Genomic DNA, 21,245 nt, shown 5'->3' on the forward strand with positions numbered 1-21,245 from the left:
AATTACATCCACAGTGAATTATTTACACAGGCATCCTTCTCTGCACAACTTACTGACTGACACTGAGTCCCCCAGTGTGTCTAGTGTGTGCGCGCGTGTAGGTTTCCTACTGACATTTGGCTCTATAATGGGCTCACATCCAAGAGTTACTAGTGACAACCTGCGTGAAGACAAACAGTACAAAGTATAATTCCACATGTTGTTGTGTACTACCAGCTCCCCCAGCAGCACAGTGGAGGAACATAGAGTACAATGTACAGCAATGACTGAATTATTTGTGGAATCCAGGACAGAATTTTTAGATCAAATCAAATCTAAAATGATATTGCACTTGTGACAATATGAGATTCTCGTCTGCAGGGCCAGAATCCATGTTACATTACAGCTTGGAAATGGAAGTTGTGAAACATGGGCAAGAACAGTGACTCCCTTCTTGGCTACAGACCATAAAATTGGCCAATTCCGTAAACTTTGTCCTCACAGGCTGAGTCAATAAATTCACCTGTCACAGCTTTCTGCCTCAGGTTTTGGGTGAGAAAAAGTCAAATTCAGTGGCTATGGCATTAAAAGGAGCGCTCATTTGGCTCTGCTCACTAGCAGGTACTGTAATATCAAAGTTTTATTTTCATTTTGAGAGAGATCAAGAGGGTACATGCATGTACATAGCAGGAAGCAAGATAAATTGTGTATGTTTGTTATGTTGCAGTTTTGTCCTTCTCTGCACCTCAGGATGAAAGTGTTCTTCAGAGCTGTAACTTACAAACTGAGGAACTATCTGCTTGTCTCAAGGTAAACTATTTATTTTCCCCCAAAAAGTCCTGTAAAAAGCACATTTATGTATCTGGCATTGTTGTTATTGAGGATGAAACTGAAATCCTAAATTATTTATTAAAGTCTTTAATATTTTTGATATTTTTTATTTGATATTAACCTCTGTATCACAGCACATTGTCAGAAAAGTAAAAGCAGTGTTGTCTTTAATATTAACCAACAGAAGGCAGAAGAGTGCCTTGATCAACTACCATCCGCTTTGAGTGATGGACAGCAAGCAGCTTCACTACTGCTGTTGATGAGGAATCTGACAGAATCTCTGTATAAACAGCAGGTGACAGGTAGGATCATGAGCCTGAGGCATGTCTATGTTTGAATTCTGTTGTTTGACTTTACGATAACTGCTTTTCACAAAAATATCTTTGGCTATGTAAGCAAATAAATCAGAATAAAGGTGTTCTTCTTCAATACTGAGAGTTAGAAGTATCTGCCCTGGTTTCTGATTTTGGGGCATGGAGAACCAAACTGTCTGGGTATTTGTAATTATAATGGAAGCATATTTGGGCCAGACTTAGGTAAAATGAGGTAGAGCAGGCACCAAATGAACAGAGGCTACTGTTGTCCTTGGTGCATTGGTCTCAGGTTTGACTGCAGATCTTTACAGTTTTTGGTGCACCATATATACACACTCTTCCTGTAAATCCTCAGCTGCCCTGTCCCATTAATGCAAAACGCCCCAAAATGTGTTTTTAAAAAAGAGAAGGTTAAGAGTTACTTTAGGATTTTGAATGTAATATATAATTTGGTTGAAATACCATTATGAGGCTAAGGTTGAAATCAAAATACATAATACAATTTGAAATCGGATTTTTTTTTTTTTTCCTATTTTCTAAACACTCATACTAAAGTTTTTAGATTTTACATTCTTCGTTCCTTGCTCTATTGTTGCTTCATACCTTTGTTGTAAAATATCCACTGTTAACGGACGGAAGAATAGAGAAATCATCCCTATGAGCAGAAGGGAGCTCATGAAAGCAGAAGGCTTCCCTATTATTCCGGGCAAATCTATCGCTGTATTGAGTAAAATCCACCTGTAACACAGATTCCCAGATCAAACATGAATGAGAATCAAAAATATGTCATTAACCCCAGGGGAAATTCGGTTGTTGTCGTTGCTTAAAAACACAGTACAGAAGTTGTATAGACATGCTCTCATAACTGATGAATGTAAAATGCAGGTTTATAATATCTGCTAATCAACCCTTGCAGCTCGTAATTGCTGAAGTGGCTTTTAATTTATGATTAAAATATACAGTATACGGAGGGTTTGACTTGTTCAGGCAGCTTCATATTTCAACAGGTTTGATGAGATTGTCTGGAAAGATTGAGTAGTGTCGGGCTAAGGCCTGAATAAGTGTGACTGAAAATAGAAAAAATGAAACAAGGCGTACCCAAAATAAAGATCTACCTGATTCATTAATTATTTTCCACATTTATGAAATAATCTTGGATTTATAGAATGCCATGGTGCCGAGCCAACAAAATGTCCCGCTGCTGAAGTTCCCAACAATGGAGGGTTGGTATGTGTCACAGTGGACAGCAAGCGTTATTGCAAACCTCTTTGTAACTGGGTGAGTGGTTCATACAATCCTACATATGGGATTTAAAAACATATTGGAATACATATAGGCACTTTTCTTCACGCCTGAAGAAAACTCAAGGTCTCCTTTTCCACAGGGTTATGATTTTGGGTTCATGAGGAGGAGTCGTATCTATGATGAATGCAGTAAGCAGACAGGATATAAATGGAATACTCAGTACGTAGGAGGAAACAAACTGGCTGTGTGTAACGGTAAGTTGTCTTCTATAAACTAATGCAAAGCTGTATGTAAATTTGCTCCTTTACTTTATCTCCAGCTGTCTTCATGTGAACTCTTGTTTTTCTTTTCCAGTTCAGTTGTGTTTATTACTTTTTAATGCCTTTAACTGTCTGTTCACGAAAAACGCACATTATATATTTATGCAGTGGCACTTATTGTAGGATGTCCAAGTTAGGAAGTTGACATAACTTGCCTACTTTCCGTTTCTAGATGCATCTATCCAAGTTTCTGGGGCAGCGACGGCCTATTTTCCCAAAGATCAGGACTGCCTAACAACCAAGAGCAGCAGCCAACTGGTGGCGAGCATTATTCAACTTTTTACCTCTGAGCTGGAGAGTCAGGGCATACAGGGAGAGTCACAGAACAGTTGTTTAGTATGTGGACGCCCATGAGTCAAACAAGTTCAGGGAACAACAAGTTGGGCTGTTAAAGGTTGCACTAAGACATAAAGCTTTGTAATAATTAAAGAACATATAGTCATAAATATACCTGAGCCTGAAGTGTTTCTTTTCTTGACTACTGGGTTATTTAGTGGGAGATGATTTTTAATTCTTTAGCCCATAAGGTAGGGAAGGCATTTTATTGTTCAGCAGTGTACGCCTTTAACTTTAACTTACTGACGAACACACTTTCGTCCCACTTTTACTAATACTTTAGCCATTCTAGCAGATCTGTAATGGGTTAAAAAGTTGGAAAGTATGTTTTTGTTACACACCTCACTATAGCTGAACGCTAGCATATGGTGTTGTGAGTTTCCTATGGGTAGCTCATTAGTGGGGGTTTTTCCTTTAAAAAGGACATACAGTCCCTCTGGAGTTTCTCCATCTATTGTTTTTTACAGTTAGTAATTATTTAAGAAGTTGGGTTACATCAATCATTTTTATGTCCCCTATAACGATCTGAAACAAAGCTGTACAAAATTATACCATTCGAGCTTTTATCACTGTGTTGTCAGAGGACAAAACGCTCAGTGAATATGGACAGAAAACAAAAAACAAAAAAACAAAACTCCATTTCTTCAGTACATCCATCGGTTTCAGTCTGACTAGCACCAGGGGAAATGGCCAATATATCAGGGCTTATGGCGTGTCTGTCGTATAACAGGGAATAAACTTCGTCTCTCTCTCTCTCTCTCTCTCTCTCTCGTACTGCTCATAACTCATCGTTGGACGACAAACTTGAGATGTGAGGATAAGGTTGAGAGACCACGTAAACAATCGAGTTGTTATCTGCAGACAATGTTGAGATAGCTGAGAAGAGCATGAAATTGCTTTCTACTGGTCACCAACTCAAGTTCTGGGATTGCGTAACTCTCTTTCTCTCACTGCCAACGACCAATGCCAGTTCGTCATGATTATTTTGTACTCCGACTACAATCAAAAAGCAACAAGATAAATAAATAGTAAGGTTGGGTGTTGGCTTCTAACCACTCAACTACATCAGCAGAGTTTCCCATGGTGCTGTTGTTGATTGTAGCATTCATTCAAAGACAATTGGCATTAAGAGGTGACGTGTCCCTGAAAATAAACAGCCTACTATAGTTCTGATTGCTATCTTCACTACTTTTCTTTCTTCATTTAATTGAGAGTCATTTAGTATTCATGCCTTTAATGACAATTTGTGGATGAGAGAGACAGTTTAAATGAGCCTAACCACTCAGCCAAATGGACTGCTTTGTCTGCTGTTTTTTCTGCCCTCAGTTTTTGCCAATGCTTCCAGACGTGATTCACTGAGGTCAGAGTTGAAAAGCCAAAATGAGATTGCAGGAACTCATTAGGCCGCCATTGACATTCCACATCATTCTATTAGGAATCACACTAATCAGAGACAAGAAATACCCACCCAATGACCCTCTGGTTCAGGCCCCCTGACATCTAATCATCGATCATGGGAATTACATTCTGTGGAATAAGGGATTAAAAGTGGGGACCTGTAAAGCCACACTATACCATGAGGTGGAAACAAACATAAAACTGTTGTTCTTCCCAGCATTTTCTTTCCTTTCAGTTTGGCAGTATGCTTTATTTCTTTTTTTATCTTATTTTAACTTAAACATATATTGATAAGTTTGTGAGAGAGTTTTCACCAGACTATTAAGTCCTGACCTCAATTCAGCTACTGTGATAAAATAAAAACCTCTAATGTGAGCCAGACTTTGTAACGGAACGTTAGTTTTTGACCTCACTCACATCTTGTTTGGGTAAATCAGAGCGAATACATGAAGCCAGGTTCTCAAATGTGCAGAAATTCATTTGAATTTAGTTTTGGTTCAGGTATTTTTGGCCAACAATGGTCATTCCCTCTCTTGTTACTTCTTCAGCATTTATTCACCTTGAATTGCATCCTGTTATTATACTTGTGGATCTCAAACTAAATGGTATTTTAATAGATAGATAGATAGATAGATAGATACTTTATTGATCCCGAGGGAAATTCAGGGCATCCAGTAGCAGTATACAGACAGGCAGGACACAAGACATTTCAGAGTTTCTGTTTTCACAATAGTTTAATAGTCTACTTTTTGTTCCCCATATGTGTGTAATTTTGTCTCTTTTTTGTTGTGTTTCCTAAATACCTGTTCACTTATTCTAAAGGCTTATCTCGCGATGGCAACTGAAGAGTGTTGTGTTGCGACATCTATTTACATGCTACATCCTTTCACCTACACATGGAACTATTTAATAAATAAATTGTGTATTTATTGTCACTTCTGGACTAAGAACGTCAGAATGTCAATTAAATCTGAAATCTATCATGAAATAAGGAACATTTTCTTTTTAAAGCTTGTGTGTTGTCTGTTTTTCAGGTGTCCAGATAATGAAGTATCAAAGTAAGACAATGTATGTTTAGGTCATAAGTAATATGATGACTTAATAGAATGATCATCCACACTGTATGCATATATTGAACTACAATATTGAGCCAATAAGGAAGTGTTCATTCCTTATTAGCTCAGTTTGTCAACCTCTGCTTTAGTTTCACTTTTAAAGGTCATACAAGGTCACCTCTAAAAGGCAGTCATACAAAAGAAGATTTTTTTCCAGATTTTTGTCTCCCTGCTCCAACGCAGCTGAAACCAATGAGCGACTTGTTATCAGGCTTCTGCAGAGCTTGATGACAACACATTGGTTTAAAGCAGGTGTGTTGGAGCAGGGAGACATCTAAAAGTCTCAGGTATCTGGCCCTCGAGGACTGGAGTTCGACACCCGTGCTTTAAACGAAAAAAGTGGAATCCTTTAACAGCAATGATGATCTTTGTACACTAGAGGGCAGTGTTAAATCACTTTTAAATGTATGTTGGTTGTCTGTTCACTGTGCATCTGTGTCGTTGCAAATAAATACAAGGCAAATGCAAATAACTAGAAGGTTAAAAAACTGACTAGAAGTGTATTGTGTTTATTAATAAAACAAATATCACAGTTACACGTCTTGCATTTTCATGTTACACTTTCGTTGATTGTTGATCGTTCATTGAGCAACCGCTTACACCTGTTGTTAACATTTGTAATACACTGACCAAGAGAAGTGATGGAAAGGAAAATTTTCTGTTCACAGTTAAGAACCCTGTTTCGAATGTCTCTGCATGCTTGTTTATTTAACAGAACAGAACAGAACACCAGTGAAACCCTCCTGTATCACCGTTGTGTCAAACCAAGTGCTAATCACTTCCCTGGCTGCTGAACAGCTTCTGAAAATAGAAAAATAAAAAAAACCCCAAGTGAAAGACTTCATTGACTTGAAACAACACCTTTTCCATTCCTAAATTTTAAAAATGAAAAACAATTTGCTGTGCCTAATCTTTATTTGAAACGTATAATTATTCCGGCACTTGTCTGAGAGATTCTAATTCTGGTGGGATAAGAGTAATTGTGTCATATAAGCATATAAGAGCTTTCTTCAATATACATCAACTTACTGGTTTCAGGAACTGAATCTCAGAACTCAGTGCCTCTTTGTGACGCTGAAGCTCCAGCTCTCCTTCTTTATAGCTCTCCAGCTCCTTCTTTAGTCTGGGAAACACAAGAAACCAATGTCAGAAGTAAAAAGAATAAAACAAAGAAAGGCATCTTCTAAAATGAAGCTCCAAAAGTTCTTGTTGTGCAGATCAAGTTTACATCTACTGATGTTTATCTTTTCAATCACTGACATTGTCTACCTAATCTCTCTATAAGTAAAGTTCAGAATGATAGCTTATTTTTGTCTTTTACAAGTCTGCTTTGATATAAACAGAGGACTGTGTATTAAGTATTCAACAGACACTTCGGACTTCAGTGTTTACATACATAAACAGTTCTGTGTGAGACCGTATGAGTTTCAACACTGGCCACTACCTCCAAATTAAGTACTTTGACTTTGTTTTAATTTTTAACTGGTGTTTTACTATCAAGAACAGTGTTTTGTAATGTCAGTATGTAGCTCCTCCTTGATACTAGAACCTGAATGTATTTGGCCCAACCAATATTCCCTATTGAATACGAAAAACAATTTTTTCACTGGACAGATACCTGGGAAACCCTGATGGAGGTTTTATAAGCAAGTAATATGTATTTATATGACACTTCAAAACAATCACATGCGTCACAAAATGCTTCACAAGAGAAGATAAGATAATCCTTTATTCATCTCGCGAGTGGAGAAATTTACAGTGTTACAGCAGCAAAGCAGGATAGCAGAAAAAAAATCAGTTTAAAAAATTAAAATAGATAAAAATATAAGTATGGAAAAAAAACAATTCATACGGTGAGAAAATGTACATAAATGTACATCGATAAATCACAATCAAACGAGGCAAAGGTAAGATCATGAAAACAAACATAAGTAAGCACACAAAAGGGTTTTGGGGGTTACTTGAAGGCTTGTCTGTACAGCTGAGTATTTATTTGCTTTTTGAAACAGTCCAATGAGTGTGCAGATCTGATGGTTTGTGGGGGTTGATTCCAGAGAGTTGGGACTAGAACAGGAAAAGCACAATCAGCTTTTGTTTTCTAATGAGAGCAGGGGATGGAAAGAAGGCCCAGATTAGATGATCTGAGAGGAGGGATGGAATGAGGGTGTCAGAAGTGTAGTTTGAGGCGAGGTCATGCTTTGGATGTGAGTGCATCAGTATTTTGAAGTGGATTCTGAATTTTACTTGGGGGGGGTTGTGGGAATGACGGCTGGCTCGTGTTAATAATCTGGCATCTGTAGTGAAACCTCCTAATTATGCATAACTCCAAACTGGGAAAACAAAAAAACAAAACTTGGAAGTGATTACCAGCTTAATTAATTTTTTTTTTTTTAAAAACAGCCTCCGCTAATTGCACCAGATAATAGTAAAACTTAAATTTAATTTAATTGAAAGAATTCATAAAGGCTGTTTGATGTTAAAGGTTTATTAACACGTTGTTTTGAAACAGCCACTGAAGAAGTAAGGGTACAGAGCAGCATGGAAAGTGACAGTCTACAATGTTTACTTGACTGATGAGCTGCATCCTCTGCTGCTCTAACAAGCTGCAGTCAGTGTTGTCAGTTGCCTTTTATTCTGTATTTGATTATGTTATCCGTAAGGCACAGAGGTGAAGGTATACGGAGGCCCCTGAGGGACAAATTACTAAGCAGAGAGTGGACTGACGGCAATAAATCAAGTTTAGACATAATCATCCAACTGGAGCAAATCTCAGAGGTCCGCACAGCTGTTGCACAATGATGCTTTAGAAGTAATATTAGCATCCCTTACATGAGAGATGACCATGTAAACAGACTTCATCAGTCAACTCCATAATTGTAAGAATACACTTTATTCTGTTTCGTCTTTTGTATTAAATAAGGAAATCCTTTTGTTTCTTGGATAATGCCTTTAAAAACAAGCAAGAACGGGGCGCCGGTGGCGCAGCGGCAGCGCGCGCGCCCCATATAGCGAGGCTTTGCTCCTCGCGCGGGCGGCCCAGGTTCGCGTCCGGCCCGTGGCCACTTTCCCGCATGTCTCTCCCTGCTCTCTCCCTTTTTCCGACTCTATCCACTGTCCTATCAATAAAGGCATAAAAGGCCAAAAATAAACCTTTAAAAAAAAACAAAAAACAAGCAAGAACATCTCCAAAATTCACTTCCACGAGCAGATAAATGAAGTGTATGGCAACACTGCAGAAGAGACTGCAGTCCCTTTGTTGTGGTTTAAAACGCCAACTGATTTTGTCTTTAAAAAAAAAAAAAAAAAGTTTTTACAATGTTGCATCACAAATCCAAAATTGGATTTCTTTATTCAGTTTGCTCGGAGAAAAGCCCTGCACCTGGTCCCTGATAATTCCTTTCATGGAAGTGATTTACCTGCTATGCTTGGTGTTTCAAGGTTCCACACAATCTATACTATCTCTCTGATTGAAAGTTAATGAAAAAAATAAAACAACTGAGCTTTTATTGCATTCACACAGCTACTGTACGTCGTCAACCTTCCACTCCTCTGTGGAAATTGCAAATCAGATCTTCAAGGTGAGCATGCAATTTTTCTTTTTTTTTCCAAGAACTTCAAAGATTTATTCCTACAGTGACTGACTCAGGATGGCATTCTGGATATCTGTGGTTTCTGCAGTTTGAAATTAGATTTCTGCAGCACCATGACATCTTCAAATGAGCCTTCAGAGAGGATGTAGCAGGAATATATCAATGGAGAAAACATCCAGAGGAATCCTAAATCATCAATCCCAAGTGCCGAAGATTCCAGGTATCTTTCTGTCGCGGCGGAGAACCCTGTTTTGCACACTGAACACTTTTTAAATGGCTGTAGCACTCATTCAAATTGACATGCACTCAATTTCCAACAATCAATGAGCGGAGGGTTTAAATATGCGTTTTAAAGAGACACTGCAGCGGCTGTGGGGAGGATTGATAGTTTCAGTTCCGATGGATGATCATAAGAATGAGTGAGAGGAGGCCGCTCTCTTCTAAAGCCACGTCCTCAGCACTTCCTGAAGGCTAATAAGCTCAGGGGTAATGAAGGACCAACTATGTTTAATGAGGCTAACGGATGAACAGGACATGCTGCTCACATGCATGATTTAAGGCAGGGCCCGGGAGAGGCGAGGGAGGGGGCTCAGAAAAGGACAAGAGCAAAAACATGCAGAGGCAATAAAAGAGAAAAAAAAAAAAAGCCAAACAAACAGATGATTGAAGAGGCGAGGTCATCGACACACACACACATTTTACACCTCATCCTATTAAATGGCATCCAAAAAACTGAAGAAGTGTACAAATCATCATCAAGATTTTTTAGTTAGTTTTTTTTTTCCCCCTTCACATGGACAGTATCGTAGGGAAGACATTATCAAAATTAGTGGCATCAGCAATAACAATGACCTTTCCTTCCTGGAACACTATTGATCTGGAGTCTTTAATCACATAAAGGAAGGCTCTTTGTGGAGAATGAAGGAGGGCCAGCTCTCCCAGTTATGTTTCAAAACAGAAGGTCCTCCATTTATGTCTGACATGACGTCTCATGGTGTACTGTGATGGGCAGACAGATGTCAGAGAGGATTTTTTTTTGCTTGTTGTGATCTTTGTAAATACATTGAGCCACATATGTTGGAAATCTGTGTTTAGTAAACTGGTTAAACATTAACACCAAAAAGTAAAAGATGCCCCATAAAAAAATGTTTTTAATGGAATGTCATTTTCTACTATGAAAATAAATGTGTTTTAAATTAGAATAGCTTACTTTTGCATCAAATGAAAAGGTCATTTTCTCCAGATAAACTTTCTAAGATTCTGGTTGAAATTGTCTTTATTTCCTGACAGTAATTATTAATTTGCGTGCTCTGAAAAAGAAATGAAAAAAATCTCTGTCATCTGCAGCAGCTGTACACACTTAAAAACTACACTCAAAGCATGAGCTGAAATCCGTTCTGGACCAATGGCGCTAGTGCATGTAAGTGAGGGGCGGAGCTTTTGAGGGAGCACAGAGGGGAGGGGGGGGGGGGGGGGGGGGTGAATACTGAGAACGGAGAGGATGCTACTTTCAAAATCATGCTAGTTTTAGAAAATTACAGACCCTGCCTTTAATACAATAACAAAAAGATTATGTCAAGGCTGGCAGAGAATCATGGGAGTTCCCTCTGCTACCCACCAACCCCGATGAAAACAAACCCAGAGTTGACCGTACTCAAATGGGCGAAACAGATCTGAGGAAGAGAATCCGTTTACAAACGATGTAACAAACTCACATTTACAGTACGGTGCATTTAGTAGCAGTTACGGCTTCCTTATGTAGCCGCCTTTGACGTAATATAAGTTGTTTGACTGAGGATGAAATCTGTTCTGCTCTCCACCCACCTAGACACCAAGAACTCTTATGTCAGAATGCTGTTCATAGACTTTGGCTCCGCATTCACTACCATCATACCACAACAGTAAGTTTTGTAAATCTGTTTTTATCCTTTGTATTTCTGTACGCTTAAAATCTTTCTATTGTTAATTTACAACTCAGACAGAAAAGTTTTTTCGATTTTTCTGTATGTCCAGCACATGTTGAGAAATTGACAATAAAGATGACTTTGATTCTTTCCATGGATTTTTTCCATTTTGTCATGGCGGCTACTGCAACGAGACACTTCCTGTAACAACTATAAAATTACAGATTTCTCTGGCTTTGATAAGTGTTGGAAATATCTGAGGTAATTTAAGTACTCGACACCAACAAAATATGTGAAGCATAAGTTTAGCCCGTTTTTAATCATTTAGATTTGTTCGTGTCAAATTCTACGTATTACACCTTTCAGACTTTATTCAATCGTCTGTCGACCTAGAACCTCGTTCACATGTTTTTGAGTTTCACATTTTGTTTAATCCAGCACCTGAAAAATCCTGAGTGGTACATTTGCCAATTTAAAATAAATCCACGAAAGGGGCTTTTCCCCATCTCATTCAAGGAGCTCATATTATTATTAAAACTGTCCAGCAACATTAAGAAGAGTATTCCTACAGATATGTCACACTGACTTTAAGAGCGAGCTGCTTCTTGAGAATCGTCAAAAGCAGCTGTGGCGGATTTTGTAAAGTATATCTCTGGAATACTATGCTGACAGCTTGCAGAAAAGCGATCACCAGGAAGTGGATGTCTGATGAACTACCCACACTGGAAGAATGGGTAGAGCTGGTTCAAGATATTGCTCAGATGGGAAAACTCACATTTGTATTGAGACTCGACCATGATAAATTTTAAGATTGCTGGGACCCTTGGATGGACTTTATGAACTTTTTAAGGTGATTCCACATGTGACACCATATGTTCGGGAGCTACTCAAATGTTCTTGGTTTTATGTTTCTACAAAAAAAAAAAAAAAGGTAATGAGAAAAATAATTGTTCATGGAGAGGAAAACTACTTAAAAAGGAAAGCTAAGAAATTCAGTTAAACTGTATATGTATATATATAATGTTTTATGTATGTGATTGTGCGATGTGTATCTCCATTGCAAAACCGAATAAAAAAATTTAATGGAAAAAAAAGCAGCTGTGACATCACTCTCTTCAAGGTTACCAGCTTCCATTGACAAAAAGGTCATTTTTACCTCACAGAAAACAGGAGCTGTCTGTCTGCTTCTGCCTGAATGAGTCGTTGTTTGTGTTCACTTGTGTTTCACACAAAGGAAGGGACCCATCAAGGCAGCAGTAGACCAGCACCTCAGCTGCTTTGCTGAATAAAATCACTGCTTCTGACTGCTTTTGAAAAGAGGATCTGGTGACAGATGAAAGTGGTGTAAAAGCTGACTCTAGTCACAAGACAAAGGCCTTTTACGCTGAATGGTTTGATTGTATAGTCTGATGAGAGACTTAAACATGAATGCACATATACGTCTGAGCTACTGTCACAGATTCAAACATAAGAAGGCTCCTCTATGTGATGTGTGATGTCAGGATTGAGTAAGGCAGATCATTGCTCAGCTTATTGGGAGCAGTCACCTGTTTAAAAGCCCAGAGAGCATGCACACCTGTTAAAACATTTCTTTTTACGTTTTCTGTGAAACAAATGTCTCCACAGGTTTCTTTTAAACTTCACCGCTTCAAGACTTGAACCTTTCTTTTTTTTTTTTTTCATTCCTTCAAATATTGTAAGTGTCCACATTAGAAATAGACATTTTTTTTCTGCCAAAACATGATGTATGATTACACTAAAACCATCAAGTATTACTTGGTTGCTGAGAAGATGGATTAGCAGTCAGTATTAATGTTTGAAGTCTCTGGCCCTCATTAATTTTCCCTTACAAACCTCCCTGCATCAATCACATTAGCCTCAGTCTCTCTCCCACTTGTTGACTGAATGAAATACACTGCAGATCAAAGCATTCATTAAGCTAAATGCTCTAAATGCTCTGTTATTTACACTTCTAGATTTGGAGTCCAGCCAGCAGGATACAGAGAGAGAAACACAGTTTGTTCAGCACTTCTCACGGCATGATTCACTTCAGCTTGTCATAAATAACACCTTCTATTTTAAATGGGCCTGAAGACCGCTGTGGCTAATTTGTTTCATCCTACATTGCCTTTTATTTGCCTGTCCGTCACATCAGCATCACTCACTTTGATTATATTCTTAGACGTGTCTATGTTACCTGTGCAAACCCACCTCAGCATCCTGATGACACTCACCTCAGACAGTTGCTGTCAGTGAGAGGTTTCTGACTGACAAACAGGCTCTCTGCTCTCAGACTTCCTGCCACTGCTTCCGCCTCTTTCAACTGAAGCTCCAGCTCTGTAGTCAAGAGTCATAAATAACACACACACACACACACACACACACACACACACACACACACACACACACACACACACACACACACACACACACACACACACACACACACACACACGCACACACACACACACACACACACACACACACCACCAGTTCAGGGGAGGCGCTTCCAGTGGGGGCAGCCGCCGCACTCTTAGCATCTCTTCATTAGTGCATTAGTCCCAGGTCCTGCTTGTGCATGTGTGTGAGTGAAGCATGTCTACAATAACAGAAAGTGAAGCACAATTTCCCCCTCTAGGATTAACAAAGTATATACACAAAAAAGAGACTCTTTTTGGTATTTCATGTTCATAACACAACCTTTAGACATCTTTCAACCTGACCACCCCGACCAAAAACAAACATGTGAGTGAAGCTTCTGTCAGATCATCAAATGATGCTCGCTTACAGGAGGTGTAAATGAAACAACTCGCAGTTTGTCACATGGTGTCACAGGAAAACAAAGTCAAAGTTACTAATTAGTGATTTCATATTATGTTCAGAACCACATGAAGTATAAGGAAATGAACTGTGGGTGTTCACCTTTGTCGCTGTGATCCAGGCCCTGTCGTTCAAGTTGCAGTGCTCTCTTCTGCTCCCGCAGAGAGCTCAAGTGACTGTTGCTGTGGATCATCATGTCCATGTCTGATTGTGGAGAAACAAAAAAAGAATCATGTTCGGACCTCCATCGCTTGGAGGGCTCAACCTTGTATTTAATGTCTTCTGCAGAATCGGAAAAAAAACAAAAAACATTGCATCTTCTGAGGAATGCAATGCTGTTGTTAAAAACACACACAATTCATTTGTGGACCAAACACGACGGATGAATAAGAGAGTGGGTGCTGAACCTTGAGGCTGTAGGTTGAGAACAAATTCATGATATATGTTAATGTACTTGACAATAAAAAAAACAACAACATTCTGATTCTGAAGATATAAGCAGCAGAGTCCTGGACTTCACTGCCTTTTGTTCAGAAAAATGAAATGTGCTCAGTATCATTTAGACCTGGGTTCAAGCTGTGTCGGAGTAAATATACAGCATGTTTTCCGTTGTTTTGTGTTTCTAATATAAGATGGAAGAGGAATGACGGGGACAGGTGGGGTTTAGCAGGTACCTGTAACAACAGGATGAAAACCTTTAATCACCAAACACAACCTTCAAGAGCTCCGGTTAATTTCCCTCCATTCAGCATTCAAATCTCATTTCTTTCTAGTATCAGTTGGATTTTCTCTCTCCACCAAACATTCATCAGTCTGAACAGAATTCTGCCTGAAATCACAATCCTTCACGTTACCTGTTAACTCCTTCTAACTTTGTTATCGACAAACAATAATGATGATTTCAGAAAAAGCAACCAGTGCTACATGTGCGTTCTACAACCAGAGTCTACAGTGACAACAGTATTAAAAAAAAAACGACCTCTGTGCAATGATTCCGCCTTCCTCTCCAGCTCGTATAATTCAGTGCGTGTTTGGCTCTCAGACTCGGTCTCTCTGTTCCCTCCGAGACAGAAGTCACTGTTAAATCTCGTGATCTCTCCGAGGAATGTTTCCCTTTCCTGCGTTGACTCCATCTTTATCTTGGCCTGGTAAGAAAGACGTATGGTGAGAAAGTGTCCCAGGAATAATACAGCTAATACAGACTATAGCTGCTTGATAAGTGGTGCTATGTTGATGATTTATGCGAAGGTCAAGAGACAGAAGGGTTTATATCACTTCTACAGAACTTTTTAACACGTGTACTATTTTCCGTCTCTCTCTCTCTTTGTGCGCCCTTTAACACGCACTGCATGGTTCTGTTTCACAACAGACAAAGACAATGGGTGAGTTTCTATGAACTGTATTTCTCTTGTCCCAACATGACTTTGTACCTGAGATCAGCTCACCAATACTTTTGTTGAAATAAAGATGTTAGTTGTTTTGTTTTTTTGTTTTTTAAATCAGATCATTTTTTTTTTTTTTTTTTAAGATTTATTTTTGGCCTTTCGCCTTTATTATGATAGAGGGAGGAAGGTGGATAGAGGCAGAAAATAGGGAGAGAGCGGGGAGAGACATGCGGGAAAGGAGCCACAGGCCAGACGCGAACTCAGGCCAGACGCGAACTCGGCCCGCCCGCGCGAGGGCTACGGCCTCGCTACATGGGACGCGCACGCTGCCGCTGCGCCCCAATCAGATCAATCATTTAAATTAAAAAAACTGTAAAAGTAATTTTGAAATAAACACAAAACAATAAAACACTTAACTCTTTTCGTACGTCTCAGAGATTTGTGCTTTGAACTTTTGGTAGTATGAAAACCTCCTTGTGGCCTATGGTGACAAAAGCAACAGGCACTTTTCCATATGTTGATATTTTATACACAAACCAATCCAATATGTCAGACGATGTTTTAGTTATAGCTCATGGTTTGTTTTTGTTCCAACCGACTTCTCTAAACAGATGAGTAAGTCGGTCTGTGGACACCAAAGCTGCACGACAAAGATTAAAAAGGTACAGTCTGATATACGCTGTAAATATTGACCCACTAGACGTTCCTGGAGGTGGCTCCTCTGGCAGAGCAGCTCCTTCTCTTTGGTCAACATCTGCTTTTCTTGTTTCTTCATCAGCTCAAACTGCAGCCTCAGTGCTGACAACTTCTGATCCTGGAGCCCAAAGAGCTGAGTGAGCAGTTTAGCCAATTTGCAGACAGGAGCAAGACATGACGACTGATTAAAGACATGTTAGTTCTCTCAACTAACGTAAACGTATACGTGTATAAGACTCCCTTTTAATCTGGTTTATGTTTATATTCCTGTCCTCAGCCTGTTGATTATAACGTTCACCACAAAGAAAAGAACATTGCTTCATTATACAGAAAGGTGGCTTCATGTAAGATGATTTGTAAACATGCCTGACTCTCAGCCTATTATTCCCGCTCTTCATCGCTTCTTACACCTTAAGTGGAGGGGCACTGTATGTTTTCAGCAGGTTTTCTTAACACTGTAATTATCTTAAGACAGCTCTTATAAACAGTAAGCCATAAACACACTGTGTGGTAAACACACCCTGCATATATGCATGATGTAAACACTTCATTCTACCGGGTTGGAAAAGGGTTTTCTGAGCTGTGTGCTGTCAGATCATCATTTCTAATTCGAAAAAAAAAAACAGTTTGCTCTTTTGATTGGATGTCGGCTTTTACAACAGGAAGAAGTTGGGGGATTTTTCCGAGAGGTCCATGAGCCGCCCTTTGACATCATATCTCACACATACTTAAAGGTTTCACTAATGTTATCCGGTGGAAATTAGACATTGATTTTACAGGGGCACTTGCAATGTGCGCAGTTGATGAAATGAATGGGAGAAATGAAGTGTTTTCAATCATCTAAGCAGATCGACTGATCAATATGCCATTATGCACCCCTTGTGTGAATGACACTTACAAGTTACGCTTTTAAAGTAGGCGTTATGACAGTTGCTTCTCTAGTCGAAAGATAATGATTGTTTTCTCACCTGTTTATCACGCTCTTCTTTCTTCTTTTCCAGCTCTTCAGTGTTTCTCTTTGTCTCCTCCTGGCATCTGATGATGTCTTTGTCGACTGTACAACACCAGATAAAGATTATATATTAATAACCAGCTAAAGTCATTGGTTAGCAGCATAAAGCCAATTCTAGACATAGGTTAAAATACACTTACTATAATATGATGACATTGGTACCAAAGGTAGTTAACATGTTAGGAAGCTATAGTTTTAATGAAGAAATGTGATAGGCTTTTTAACTTGACCTGCCTTCTTTGAGTTGCTGTGCCTGATCAGTTGAATGTTGTTCAGCTAGAAGGATCTGCTTAAACAGTGAGTCTAGACTCATTTTGTCAAAAAAAATGGCTTAATGTAAAAAAAAATAAAAAATGAATAAGTTTAACTGTGTGCAATGTGAGCCAGTAAACACCGAACTAGTCAGACAAAACAGCGAACTAGCTAGTACGGTAAATTTCTTGCGCCCAAATACTTTGGAGCCATGAGCCCGCCAAACCTCTGCACCTGATAGGCCAAAACACCAAACAAGACAACGACTAAGAGCCAATCAGTGGTAGAGGGCGGGCCACATACATAATCACTGCCTGAAGAATACACCTGTGGGTTTTCATAATTTAAGTTGCAAATAAGCGTAATATTATCGATATTGTGTCACTTTTAACTGTTGTTTACCTCTCAATAGTGTTAGCTAACAGTAGGCGCTGCACTGACAGGTCAGTCTTCACTCACTCTTGTGTTGAATGAACCGCTGTAGGCTAATGTAACCTAGGACTCAAGGACTACATCATTCTGACATTCATTTGCAAAATGAACATTATATATTGATTGAGCCCTTTTCATAAATCATCAGACTGAGCCTTACCCTGACTGGCAAGGCTCCCTTTGAGACTTTGGAACAGCTAAGTCATCAAATTGCGAGCAGACAATTATCCCAGGTAGTAGCCTGCACCCGTCTTTCATTTGAACCCGGTAGGCGTATCTTCTTGTCAGTGACTTTCTAAAACAGCTCTATGGACACTCGCCCATGTTTTTGACATGGGACAAGTCATTCAAAAAACCTCCAAGATTAATAATCATATCGTAGAATGGTTTCCTTTTAAATCAGGAACTAATTGTTAGCGCTCTCATTATAGGCTACGGCTCTAGACAAACCAGTGGAGTCGTTTTAAGGTGAAACTTTTCTTGTTAGACGCTCTTCCCGTAATGCTTTTATTAAACGCGCACCTTAAAATAGCGTGAAGGCTGGCTTGAACGCAGTGTGGGTGTGTGCCGTCTTGATTTACTGCACTGCACGCCGGTATCCTTGATTGATTTATCCCACTCTTCACTGTAGAGGCAGTCTCATTGACATCGCCTTTTCCAATGTATTTAGCCAAGTGGATTGGCCTCTGAATAAACCTTATAAGCAATCAATGTGCAATAGGATGAGTTACAAGTCACATGATGAATGTTCCTCTGTTATTATAATCATGCTGTTGTTGAATTTCTAATAAGTTCAGTCCAATTGATCAGACTGTGGTGTTTAAAATGTATTATCTTAACGTGAAGGCTACTTTTAATAAAGACCTGCTATACTCTAACTCACCATCAGATGGCGACAGTCGCACAGTGTCCACCACCCCAGTGTGTGGACGGAGCGCAGCGCTGACACACTGCTCTAAGTATCAGTGACACATTTTTCCCAGGCTGTATTTTATCAAACGACCCCTGAAGCGTGTCATAATCCAAGCCTATCAAATAAACCAACCTCCTCAGAGTTGGCAGCTACTATTGCATAACCCTTTTTGTCATTTGAAAATTGGATTATCATCATGGCAATCTGGGAGGAGCGCCACAAACACACAAGTATCTTGGAATATTGTGCGTATAGGGATGAAAGTGCAGCAAAAATGTGTCTATTATATTTCAAAGCACTTCAGATTTTAAGCTGATCCAGATCTAAAAAATTGCCACGAATGATAAAGTTAAACACATGTTACCGCATGCTACAATCATGTTGTAAAAATGCACTTGAGTCATGCTTTTTGTCCTTTTCTTGTCAGCAAAGTAAGACTCAAATGTATAAAAAAAAAAAAAAAAAACATCCCACACAGAAAGTGATTGGACTGCTTGTTTTGAATTCTTAACAGATTAAATGAAACCAAATGCCCTCTGGGGTTTGACAACAAGCACGGCTTTCAGTGCATGGACTCTAAAAGTGGTTATTACTTTGGTTTGGATTTGTTTGTTTTATTCAGAGAGAGAGAGAATGTGCAGACTTTATAAAAAGTAACGATTGAAAATAATGTAATTATCAACCGAAAAAAAATAAAAAATAGGTGGTAGTGTGCAGTGAACCTTTCAAAATAAAGATCCCTGTATGTCTCCAGTGCAGCTCCTAATTAGAAAGTGCGCTTTAAACTTTATTTGCCTGAGTTTTCATTGTGAAACAGATCCGGGAAGCAATGGGGAAATAAGTCATGTAGGCTATCTTTGCCGTTTTATGATCAGATTACTGTACATCATTGCGAGGGGGGAACTGGCACTCTCCTCCTGCTGAATTCGCTGTAGACAGCAGTGGGGCTCCAGTTGGCTGTGTGCGCTCAGACGCACAGACGCAAAGCATCCACACTGGCTGGAGTTGGACGACACTCGGCTTTCGCTTCCACCGCTCTTCTGATCCGCTGCCTTTGTCTCCCCGCGGTGAGAAGACCACCCGCACGGGAGGAAAAAGGAAGAAAGCAACATTTTTTGTTGTTGTTGGTGGGGTAAAGACTTGTGAGAGTCAGAGACTGTGTGAAATCGGGACTTCACGGAGGGAGAATTATTTCTCGCATGAGGCGAGCAGGATCAGTTCTGTGAAGCGAGGCGCACATTGTTACGTCTTTTCAATGGATTTCAGTATCGCGGAGGTACCCTGGGAATTAAACTCTTATTAAGTCACTTTTAGTATAAACTCATTCCATCCAACAAGGGTAAATGACTCGTATTGAAAGGAAGACGATGATCCTCGCAGTGCTGTATGTGGTTTTGCCTCTTTTGGGTAAGTTTTACTTATATTTTCTCTACAAGCATTTGTCCATAGCCTAGCTGAGACTACCAAATATTGTTGCTTATCGTAGGCTACTGATGGGGTAATAGCAGTTCTATTATTCAAGGGGAGCCCATGGTAAAGACTGCTCTTCGGGAGTGTGTTTTGGAGACACTGTACAGTGGTTCTCCGAAGTGCACTAAAAGAACTAAGTGATTGGAAACTGTCACTCTCATCAGTAAACTTGAAAACGCAACACTCCTGCAGAGTGCGTTCAAATTAAAATGCCAGTAAACTGGCAGCGTGGGTCAAGAAGTTGTAAACAGTTCGCAGCCCATGGAGCCTGCGTAATATTATCATCCCTCAAATCAGCTTGCGAAGTGCATAAGCTTTTAGTGAATTACAGAAAAGAAAATATAACTTATGGTTACTAAAGAAGGAGTGTGTATTTTTGTTCCAGATGTGTTGTGTTATGCTGAGGAGAACCTGCGTGCCAGGCTGGACTGTGTGAGGGCCAGTGAGCAGTGCATGAAGGAGCAGGCGTGCAGCACCAAGTACCGCACCATGAGGCAGTGCGTGGCCGGGGGCAGGGAGAGCAACTTCAGCATGATGGCCGGCCAGGAGGCGAAAGACGAGTGCCGGAGCGCTATGGACGCTCTCAAACAGAGCTCGCTATACAACTGTCGGTGTAAAAGGGGCATGAAGAAAGAGAAGAACTGCCTGCGCATTTACTGGGGAATCTACCAGACATTACAGGGTAGGACAGGAGCCTTTGTTTTCACCTTTTTGTTTTCATACAAATCTCTCCCACTCTCTTCAAAATAGCTCAAACTTTGGATGTAGCTTTATCATTGATTTCATCCCCCTATTGTAATATCCGAACACCTAGTCTTTTTTACTTGTACCTTTTTACTTCTTTCCCTAACCCTATTTATTTTCAAGTATAAAAATATTCTGAGATGGCACGATATGTTTTTTGTATAGTTTAACATGCCCTCAAAATGACTTGATGTTCAGATGCAAGAATTTATAAAAAGTTATCCCAAGACGTTTTTGAAGTGGAAATATACCTTTTCTGTTCGAATGTCCATTGTTTATAATCAAATGGACATTTACCATAGTATTTTTTTTCAATCTGTTCTGTAAGGGGTGGAGATGATTAGTTGCCTGAGCGACTCCTCCTTTCTGTATGTGAGAAGAGGAGGAACCATCGCCCTCCATTCTCCCCCCTCCAGCTCTCTGACTCCCTCCGCTTTGCAACCACAAATACTCCTAAAAGTAGCACACAGCTATTTGCTACGAACGGTC

The 21,245-nt window shown here is 39.6% G+C and overlaps 3 protein-coding genes across 5 annotated transcripts in view; 2 read left to right on the plus strand and 1 right to left on the minus strand.

Annotated features, from left to right (window-relative positions):
* The first annotated feature begins 475 nt into the window (after positions 1-475).
* On the plus strand, positions 476-3,151 carry LOC306836063 (uncharacterized protein). Its single transcript, XM_079362962.1, has 6 exons — positions 476-600; positions 707-789; positions 995-1,112; positions 2,290-2,402; positions 2,509-2,623; positions 2,862-3,151. The coding sequence occupies exons 1-6, from the start codon at positions 558-560 to the stop codon at positions 3,041-3,043; spliced, it is 654 nt and encodes a 217-aa protein (XP_079219088.1). The 5' UTR covers positions 476-557; the 3' UTR covers positions 3,044-3,151.
* Positions 3,152-6,011: 2,860 nt separating this feature from the next.
* LOC306835864 (coiled-coil domain-containing protein 172-like) lies at positions 6,012-17,606 on the minus strand. Its single transcript, XM_079362642.1, has 8 exons — positions 17,600-17,606; positions 16,902-16,987; positions 15,935-16,066; positions 14,832-14,997; positions 13,955-14,056; positions 13,267-13,369; positions 6,568-6,661; positions 6,012-6,339 (listed from the first exon to the last, which is right to left on the minus strand). Exons 3-8 carry the CDS (start codon positions 16,010-16,012, stop codon positions 6,310-6,312), a joined length of 573 nt encoding a protein of 190 aa, XP_079218768.1. The 5' UTR covers positions 16,013-16,066; positions 16,902-16,987; positions 17,600-17,606; the 3' UTR covers positions 6,012-6,309.
* Positions 17,157-21,245, plus strand: part of gfra1a (gdnf family receptor alpha 1a) — a 90,664-nt gene continuing 86,575 nt past the window's right edge. For 2 of the 3 annotated variants that reach the window (XM_079362634.1, XM_079362636.1), the window contains exons 1-2: positions 18,461-19,949; positions 20,398-20,694. In XM_079362634.1, the coding sequence (XP_079218760.1) occupies positions 19,886-19,949; positions 20,398-20,694 (361 nt within the window). In that variant the 5' untranslated portion in view covers positions 18,461-19,885. Of the gene's footprint in view, positions 17,527-18,460; positions 19,950-20,397; positions 20,695-21,245 lie in introns of those variants that run through there. The other variant, XM_079362635.1, reaches the window with a different exon arrangement.

Source organism: Symphodus melops, assembly GCF_947650265.1.
Source record: "Symphodus melops genome assembly, chromosome: 15".
Classification (NCBI taxonomy): Eukaryota; Metazoa; Chordata; class Actinopteri; order Labriformes; family Labridae; genus Symphodus; species Symphodus melops.

Bases quoted from the DNA above. Each gene is read 5' to 3' on its own strand.
- LOC306836063 (XM_079362962.1), top strand. From the start codon at position 558: ATGGCATTAAAAGGAGCGCTCATTTGGCTCTGCTCACTAGCAG. The intron at 790-994 runs GTAAACTATTTA...ATTAACCAACAG, and splicing joins AACTATCTGCTTGTCTCAAG to AAGGCAGAAGAGTGCCTTGA. The intron at 2,624-2,861 runs GTAAGTTGTCTT...TTCCGTTTCTAG, and splicing joins CAAACTGGCTGTGTGTAACG to ATGCATCTATCCAAGTTTCT.
- LOC306835864 (XM_079362642.1), bottom strand. From the start codon at position 16,012: ATGAAGAAACAAGAAAAGCAGATGTTGACCAAAGAGAAGGAGCTGCTC. The intron at 14,998-15,934 runs GTGGGTCAATAT...CTTTCTTACCAG, and splicing joins GCCACCTCCAGGAACGTCTA to GCCAAGATAAAGATGGAGTC. The intron at 14,057-14,831 runs GTCGTTTTTTTT...CTCCACAATCAG, and splicing joins GGCGGAATCATTGCACAGAG to ACATGGACATGATGATCCAC.